The 9,570-nt window shown below is 38.5% G+C and overlaps 1 protein-coding gene across 1 annotated transcript; it reads right to left on the bottom strand.

Moving 5' to 3' along the window:
- Positions 1–2,105: 2,105 nt before the first annotated feature.
- Positions 2,106–7,432, bottom strand: TMEM17 (transmembrane protein 17). Its single transcript, XM_065891657.1, has 4 exons — positions 7,333–7,432; positions 3,619–3,722; positions 3,347–3,460; positions 2,106–2,384 (listed from the first exon to the last, which is right to left on the bottom strand). Exons 1-4 carry the CDS (start codon positions 7,430–7,432, stop codon positions 2,106–2,108), a joined length of 597 nt encoding a protein of 198 aa, XP_065747729.1.
- Positions 7,433–9,570: the final 2,138 nt, after the last annotated feature.

Raw genomic sequence — 9,570 nt, 5'->3', positions numbered from 1 at the left:
GTTGATTAAAATCCAATTTTTAAAAATCATTCCGATTTACAGAAATTCACATCCACCTTGTCTATAATTAGGAAAAAACCCTGGAAAAAAAAATATGTGAAAGACAAAGTGTTTGTGAAGCTCAATGTCCTAACTAGAAAACTTCAGAACAGTGCTGTGAACCCTGAAGAGGAAGAGGTAACTGGAATTAAGGATGGGCAAACTTATTCAAATAAAATAAAAATAAGGACTGCCTAAACTCCAAATGTGCTGACATGGAAATATCTATCTTGATTTTCGTATGCTTACATAGGGAACCAGCTATACTCCAGAAGAAAATATTGGTTCAGCCTAACACAAAATCATGGTTTTATTGTTTAGACAAAAAACAAATAACTTGGTCATGTCCTCAATGGATTTTCTTAGTTTCTTTTTTCCCGTCCTTATTATATCTGTATTTTAAGCAATATGGCTATTAGAGCAAAATTTTTAAAAAATTTTAATAAATTGAATACATTTCCCCCCAATTTTTATAGTTGTTAAATTTTTTGATTATCACTCAACATTTTAATGATTACTCTTTTAACCTTAAAGTTTAAATGTTTCAGAGGCTCTGATATTTAAAATAAAACTCTGGAAACAACTATTAAATAGAAAATTCTTTCTTCATCATCCCCTTAATTTATCTGCTATGTAGATTTAGTGTTCTTATTTTATATTTTCTTATAAACTCACCTATCTATTCCTATCTGGAAACAAATGCAACAAATATGTTTTAGTAAACTATCCAAACAGAATTCTATTTTGAATTTCAAATTATTGGAATATACCTAGTGACAGCTTTGGTATAGGGGAAAGGCTAATCAGCCAGTGCATGGGGGTAGAAAAATTTGACTGAACTTTATATATAATAATAGAAAGAGCATAAATAGACTGGTCAGGTGTGATTAAGAGTGGGAAATAAAAAAATTTTCAAAAATTAAGCAATATAAGAATGTATAAGGCACAGCATGGAAGTCCTAAAATAAGCATGAATTACAGAACAGGAAGATTAGAAAGAATGATTTTTAAGGTAGCTACAACTATCTTAGTAAAATACATTACTTATAAAGGCACATTTCCCTATAGGACAGAAAACATTATATCCCTTAAGACAATCCAATAGTCACTTAAAAATAATGTTCAGATACACCCAAGCAAACTCTGTAATAAAAATAACAAACCCACAGCCCAAAAGAACTGTACAAGACAGGAATGATTCCTACAGATACTTTAACATAAATATTTTATACCTTATTGTAAAGACATTTTACACACCACCGCCATAAATACCAAACACGGTTTTATTTATCTACTTATTTATTTTTTTGAAAGATTTTTTTTATGTGGACCATTTTTAAAGTCTTTATTGAATTCGTTACAATATTGCTTCTGTTTCATGTTTTGGTTTTTTGGCCGTGAGGCATGTGGGATCTTAGCTCCCCCACCAGGGATCAAACCTGCATCCCCTGCACTGGAAGGCGAAGTCTTAACCACCAAACTGCCAGGGAAGTCCCTGAACACGGTTTTATGAAAGTAACAATTTTAGAATAAAAACATTTTTTAAATAGTATGATAATCCACCTGTTTTCTTCTTAACCTCAATATAACAGCTAAGACCCTAGCAGACATGAAAATTTGGTGTCTTAGTTTACAAATGTAGTCTAATACATCGGAATACTGACAAGCATTTCCACGTGTTTCAGACATACTGCCAACACATAGATAGCCAACAAGATTAAAAGAAATATACATATTTCTAGTTATAGGTACTAATTAGAAATATTACAGTAAAGATGTAATGCCACCAATACAGGTTTTTACACACCTGAAAAAGTCAACAACAACAAAAAATTTCAGATATTTGACATCAGGTAGACAACACGTAGGCTTTAGGGTTGATTTACTGCTTTCATGTGATGTGCAAATAGTCTTATCATTGCCCCCAACCTTGGAATTTCAGAGCCAGAGAGCATACAGTTCAAAACACTTGCTTTATCCTTTTTCTCGTGCTAGCCCTCTGGTGTTTTCCTAATTCCTGCAGTTTTCTAGAATGATCTTTCAGATTTTCACTCAACAGCACTGGGTCAAATCTCTTCTATACAGGATCTCACTCTTCTCATGTCTCCTCTGCTCACAGAGAGCCGGTCAAAGTCTTGGAGGTGGAAACGAGTTGCCAACTGATTTACCATTTTCCTTAGGGTAAGAAATGCTGAAACAACTTGGAAAGTAAGGAATATAGTGAAGATGATATGTACTGCTTTTTCCAAGGGCAGATTCGTTAGGCCTTCATTGAAGAGCAAGAATAGAATTAAAGGCAACTGCAATAGAAGGCTCAAAAGCCAAAAGCCAGCCAGCTCAGGAACCTGCAATGACACACATGATGAGTATCAGATCAGTGAAGTACAGTCTTCTGTTTGTATCAATAAGCAAGTGATACTACTTGATGGCACTACTGTGAACGTACATTTTGAGCTCTGTAAATCAAAAGGAGTACAACATGGTCCTTGTCCTCAGAAAACTTACAGTCTAGACTGGAAGAGAAAACTTACTTATGGGACAGTCCTAGAATACTACAGTGAATAATGAAATGCACCACTTAGCATTATAGACTAAATGCTACAAGAAATAGGACAAGAGGGTAAGTAGGGTAGGTAAAAGACAGAATTCAAGGAGGTAGGCTTTTAAAGTTGGGTAGAAGGAGGAAGAGGCAAGAACTTAAGTAAGCTAAAATGTGGAATGAGTATGACTGAGAAACAACACATCACCTGGAATGGATGCTTGGATTAGGAAAAAGCAAGAAATACTTGGGACAGTATACAGTGGGACAGGCTGGGACAGGCCCTTATGAAGGGCCTGAAAGAACACAGAAATCTTTAGGGATTATCCCTAAATTCTGGTAACTGTAAATGCTTAGGCAGCATGATGATTCAGAAAACATGAGCCTTGCAGAGGAAATGAGTTTATCATTTCCCCCCATTCTCTTATTCAGGATCTAAATAATCACGTTTAATTGACCAAATATTTTCAAGACTGGTGAGAAGAGGGAAAACTATCACTTCTTAAGTGTTTACTATGTTCAGGTACTTTATATAAATTACTTAATCCTAACAAACCTGTGAAGTAAATATTTCCCCAATTTTATATGTGAAGAAACCAAGGCTCAAGAGATTAAGCAAACAGACCACAGTGACAGATGTGGTGAAGTTGGAGCTAGGCCTTAACTACAGGCCTTTGCTCCTTCCATCACATCTCACTGCCTTTTCCTTGTTAGGAAAATCTTACTGCATTTATGTGTAGCACTGAGAGAAAGGAAAGAAGAGCCTACCTTCTCCTGCAGGTTCCCCATGTAGCCCAGATACAACCTGATAGCTTCAATTAAGGTTATTAGGATGATAATGGTGACCACAATGAATTTGTAGTAATCAGGCAAGACTGAATACTAAAAAAACAAAAATAAACATGTTCATAAAATCTCACATATAGTAAGACTGACCTGAGATTAAAAAAAAATAAGAAGAACTTTAATTTTATTGACAATGTAACAGTGCTAGGGACGGCAGAAGAGACCTCAGCAGAAGTAGGAGAGTGTAGATTTACCTTCATCTGAAGCATCATAATGCTGCTCACCCACCAAAGTGGGAAAAAATAAGTGTTAAAATAAAGTGACATCTGCAATGCCAAACTGGAAACCATTTCATTATCTACGGAAGAAAGAGAGAGAAAAGGAACACACTCTTAACCCTGGTCTCTGCCTTATACGTCCTTTAGTTCCTTAGAATTAATAACCATAGCAGCAGCTTAACGAAACTCCAAATTTTAAGCCTATTTATAATCATTGACAGTGAAAGGAAATAGTCATCATAATACTATTTAGTTCCTATGTTGGCTACTTGGGGGTACGTTTCATATTTTTCAATTACTTTATCATTTTCCCATTACAGTCTGCTGACTTTTTTTGCATACTACTGGTATAAATTAAATGTGGAATATCAATATGAATCCTATTGAACAGATAATAATAATCATTACCTCCTTTGTAGAGTTCTGTGTAAAGAGGCTATGAAATGAACACATAAAATACATAACAACTAATCTCTCACATATAAACTAATCTCATGCAAAATCTAATCTCCCCAAATTATAATTGAACAGACACCCCTTTTCAGCCATATCCTAATCCTACCTGTTCATTCATATCCAATTCAATGCCACTTTTTCCATAAAACCTTTCTTGATCCCATTCCCCCACTCCAGCAGAAATCTCTTTCCCCTCTAGGTACTTATCACTCTAGTCTGTGTGTAAGAAGTGCTAGCAAAGAGCCACACTCCCCTCACTTGAGACACAATCTGGTTACTGAAGAGACAATGAGCTCTGGAGTCCAAGTAAACCCGGAGCTCCCCAAACTCCCTCAGAACTCTAGATGCCAGACTTGGAATAAATTATTTAACCTCTTTGAGCCTTAATTTATTCACCTGTAAAACAGTAACATTAAAATTACCTCACAGGTTGCTTGTGAAGATTAAAGGTAATATAAATTACTTCACCCTAACACTATGCCTGGCACTTAGCAGGCACTCAATAAATATGAGTCCTTTTTCCTTCTCTTTTACTTATACACAGGCTCATTGTAAGCACAGACCACATTCTACCCAAATTTGAGGCCCTCATAGAACCTAGCATCTTGCTTTACACATGGAAAATACCAAATATGCATAAGCAGAAAGAATGAATTAATGAATTCATTAATGAATGAATGAAAACATACTATTATAAGGGCATTACCAGTGTAGCCATTCATGATACATGAGTTTCATTTATCTAAGGCTGATTACATAGTACCTTTTGCTTTCATATGAGGGAGAAGGGTCCTAAATTAAGAATTTGATTTTTTAAATTGGGCCCTACAAATGCATCCTAAATTTGACTAAATTCCAGCAATTTAAGAGCAGATATATATTTTGAAATCCACTGCTCTAAATGAAAGAATTTACAAAGGCTCTAAAATAAATATTTTTTAAAATTAATTTATTTATGTAGTTTTGGCTGTGTTGGGTCTTCGTTGCTGTGCGCAGGCTTTCTCTAGTTGTGGCTAGCGGGGGCTACTCTCGGTTGCGGTGTGTAGACTTCTGATTGTGGTGGCTTCTCTTGTTGCAGAGCTCTCGCTCTAGGCGCGTGGGCTTCAGTAGCTGTGGCACACAGGCTCAGTAGTTGTGGCTCGTGGGCTCTAGAGCGCAGGCTCAGTAGTTGTGGCACACAGGCTTAGCTGCTCCGTGGCATGTGGGATCTTCCTGGACCAGGGCTCGAACCTGTGTCCCCTGCATTGGCAGGCAGATTCTTAATCACTGCGCCACCAGGGAAGCCCCTAAAATAAATTTCTTAAAAACAGATTTTTATGTCTTTTTCTCCACATCTGAGTATTTTATATCTATCATTTAACAGTTTTAAAATATAAGATAGTCATGGTCTCTCACAGCCAGGTTTTTCCTTTAGCTCCAAGAATATCCCTGATTATTATGTCTACTTTTGCTTGCACCCATTTATTAAATTACCACTAATAAAGGAATGCATTCTTACAGTCTGTTAAATCTGAAGGTAACTCACTTGCCTAGAATTTTCTCATAACAATAGTACAACTCTTGGTCAGCTGTGGTCATAATACACGCTTGCAATTACGGTACAAATAATCAAACCTAATTCAGATCCACAAGGAAGAAAATGTGGAAAAATAGTGATAAATTAGTTAAGCTGAAAATTTTAATACCTTTAGAGCAAACACTGTAGTCAAATTTTGCGAAGAAGTTTTTATGTTAAGAATTTTGTACATGAGCATCTTAAGAGTTATGTCTATATTTCAGCAAATCAAACTTACCATCATGCAGTTGAAAATCAAGTTAATATGTAAATTAACCTTGAAAGCACAAGACATGAATTTACTAAATTCTGCAAAAGTACAAGTTGACTTCTGTAAATGGAATTTAAATTAAAACATTATGTAATATAAGTCAGGGGTGGGCAAACTACCAGCCAGCTGCCTGTTTTTGTACAGCAAGTGAGCTAAAAATGTTTTTTCACATTTTTAAATGGTTGAGGAAAAAATATCAAAGAATAATAATATTTTGTGACACTGAAAATCATGAAATTCAAACTTTAGTGTCCACAAATAAAGTTTTATTGGAACACTGCCATGTCTATTCAATTACCATTACCTATGACTGCCACAGAGACCTACGGCCTGCAAGGTCTAAAATATTAACTATCTGGCCCTTTACAGAAAACCCCTGATACTTTATATCATCAGATTTTAGTGCCTTGGCTTTAGAATCAAAAACATAATAACCCAATTTTTCACATTATGTTTTTCTCTGTACATCCTAAATCAAGACCAGGCCTAAATTGAGAGGACAGGCAAGTAATCAGGGTGAAAAATTGAAACGATGGGAAATGACTTTTCTTTGCCCCCTTTAAAAAATCCCGAAACCAAGCAAGAGGAAAAGATTTCTATTTCCCAGCACAGTTCAGTGATAAAAGCTGCGTGGGTTTGGTTGACAGTATGTTGTCTATCATGATTTAAGAGAGGGAAACTGTTTTGCAGAAAACTGCGTTGTCACTTGTCATGTTGGATGTAGCATCGTGGTATTTTGTTACTTGATTTAGGACAAGAAGTATAAATAGGGGATGGGAAGGAGAAGGCAGGGAGAGTGCGAGTTTTGTTGAAGGCGTTGCTAGAGTGGCAGGTGCCACACTGTATTGGATAGCGTTTAAAATAAAATTTCTTTCCATGTCTTCTGCCAGAAAATGGACTTGTGGTGGAAAGTACTTGTTCTGCTAGGAAAGGAGAAAAGGAAAAGATATTTTACTGGGGTAGGGGATAGTAAGTGGAAAGAAGGGATTGCCTGGGCTGTTTCCACTCCACCCTGGCCAGAAAAGCCAGGGCGAATGCCGTAGAAGAAAAGCAAAGTCGGCCTTCTCAGCGTTCTCGGAGGGCAAGGGACCGGACTCGGGCTGCGAAGGCGGCTTTTATATTCTTTTTTGAGGAAGGCCGGCGCCACCTCAGCCGCCCAGCTTGCCATTAGCCGGCCAGGTCGCAGCACTATCAACCCGGAACCCGCTGGGTTACGGGGCCGGGGTATCTGGTCCCCATCTCAGCCCCATCCCTCGGCCTGGCCCCTCCTCCAAGGAGCTTTCCGCACTGCGGAGAACCACCTGAAGGCGAAACCGCCATCTTAGATCTGGGCAAAATCTGGCCGCTCCAAAACCCGCGCCAGGTCTTCCGAGGGCCACACGTCCTGCGCTGGGCCTTCGCCACTCACCGGGACCCTCGTTATACTCCGGCCCGGTCCGGCTGGAGTCACTGAACACGGTCCGGCTGAAGTTTCCCAGCCTCTGGCGGACCGGATCTGGCAGCTCCATGCTCTGGCCTTGGTACTGGCTCACTGCTGCGTCTTCGGGCGCTGTGGTGCTCTGAGGTTCCCACGGCAACCGGGAGGCGAGGGCGCTGGGGGCCCGGGCGCACGCGCGGCCGCACTGCGCGGCCGAGGCGTGGGGCTCTCTGGAAGGGAGAGGAGTGCGGGGGAACCCATTCCTGCTGAGCGCCTAGCCAGGTGCAAAACCGCGGATTCCTTAGTCCTGTTTTAAGCTCCACCACTTTAACAACGAATAAAAATAATAATAAATGACCTGGGGTTGGACTGTGATACAAGGAGCTCTAATAACCTTGCCAGTGAGATGCAACCTTTCTGGAAGGAAATGCAGAATGAAGGCAGAGCTTAGAGAACGTTCATGACCCAGTAGCTTGTACGTGTTTGTGTGTGTGTGTGTGTGTGTGTGTGTGTGTGTGTATGTATGTATACACACACACATACTCTCTTCTAGGAATATATGTTATTATATACTAGGAATATTTCATATATATACATGCAATACACACAACTCTCTCCCAGGAATTTATGATTATATTAGGAATATTTTATATATATATACCATATATTACATATATATATTTGATGGAATACATTGCAGCAGTTTAAAAACATGCTTGCAACGAATTTTTTTTTTTTGGCTGCGTTGGGTCTTTGTTGCTGCACGCAGGCTTCTTATTGCGGCGGCTTCTCTTGTTGCAGAGCACGGGCTCTAGGCACGCGGGCTTCAGTAGTTGTGGCTCTCGGGCTTTAGAGCACAGGTTCAGTAGTTGTGGCACACAGGCTTAGTTGCTCCGAGGCATGTGGGATCTTCCTGGACCAGGGATAGAACCCATGTTCCCTGCATTGGCAGGCAGATTCTTAACCACTGCGCCACCAGGGAAGCCCTGAATATTTGATAATATGGATTAAATTTAAGTAAAATTAAAAACCAGAAGTAAAACTAAATAGGAATGAACCTAATTTAGTAAATGTGTGTGTAAATATGTGGGAAGCAGAAAAGGGGAGGAGATGGCACAAGCACTGCGGCTTCAAAAAAAGACTAGAAGGAAATAATCCGAAATGTTAATAGTAATTTCTAGGTAGTAGATTGTGGGTGATTTAAAAATTTGTAAACATTATGTATTTTCCAGCTTTCTCTCAAATAAGACATATTTAAAAAAAAACTATTTAGGTATAATACATATACAGAAAAGGGAACAAACCGAATATACAGGTGTAACCAAAACCCAGATCAAGAAACAGAAACTTACCAGCACCCCCAGAAGCTCTCCATGCCTATTCCCTTACAGTGACTAACCCTCCACTTCTAACCGACCTTTCCTGACTTCTATAGCATAGAATAGTTTTGCCTATTTTTATTCTTTATATAAAAGTAATCATTCAATAAGTGCTTAAAAAAAAACACTAGTTCTTTGCCCTCAAAATTATTCTTATGAAATTCCTTCATATTGTTAAGTGTAGATTCTTTTTCCTTGCGGTGTGGCCGTACCACAAAAAGTTTATCCATTCTACTGCTGATGAGCATCTGTGTATTTTCTAGTTTGGAGCTACTATCAGTAGTGCTGCTTTTGGTGAAAATATGCTTTGTGGTGAACATATGCATGTATTTGTGTTGACTTTGTTCCTAGGAATGAAATTGTTGGCTTATGAGGTATAACCCAGCTTTCATAGATACTGCCACTTTTCCAAAGTGGCTGTACCAATTTCTACTGCCTCCAGTGACGTATGAGCATTTCTGTTGTTCCAAATCCGTCACCAGCGCTTGTCATTTTCCATGCTTTCCTTTTAGCCATTCTGATGGGTATGTGGTGAACAGTATTATTTTTACAATATAAAGAAAACCCACACATATTTATATAAATGTCAAGAGGAAGGTATGGGAGGAAATCGCTATATGGGTAGAATTTCAAAATAATTCAACAAATGTTAATTGCATTCCTACTCATTTTGGGGCATTGTCTTGGGCTAATAGGGATATAGTCCCTCCCCATCAAGAAGAACAGCCAAGCGAGAGATGTGGAAACAAATAAGTACACTATATTTTAGTAAAGGAACATAGATGAGGAAGCAGCTAATTCTGGTTGGGGATGTCAGGAGAAAGCTGGCTAACTTCTGCTTCTCTTCAAG

This window comes from Phocoena phocoena, chromosome 14 (genome assembly GCF_963924675.1).
Source record: "Phocoena phocoena chromosome 14, mPhoPho1.1, whole genome shotgun sequence".
Taxonomy (NCBI): Eukaryota; Metazoa; Chordata; class Mammalia; order Artiodactyla; family Phocoenidae; genus Phocoena; species Phocoena phocoena.
This window is presented reverse-complemented; position numbering and strand designations above follow the sequence as displayed.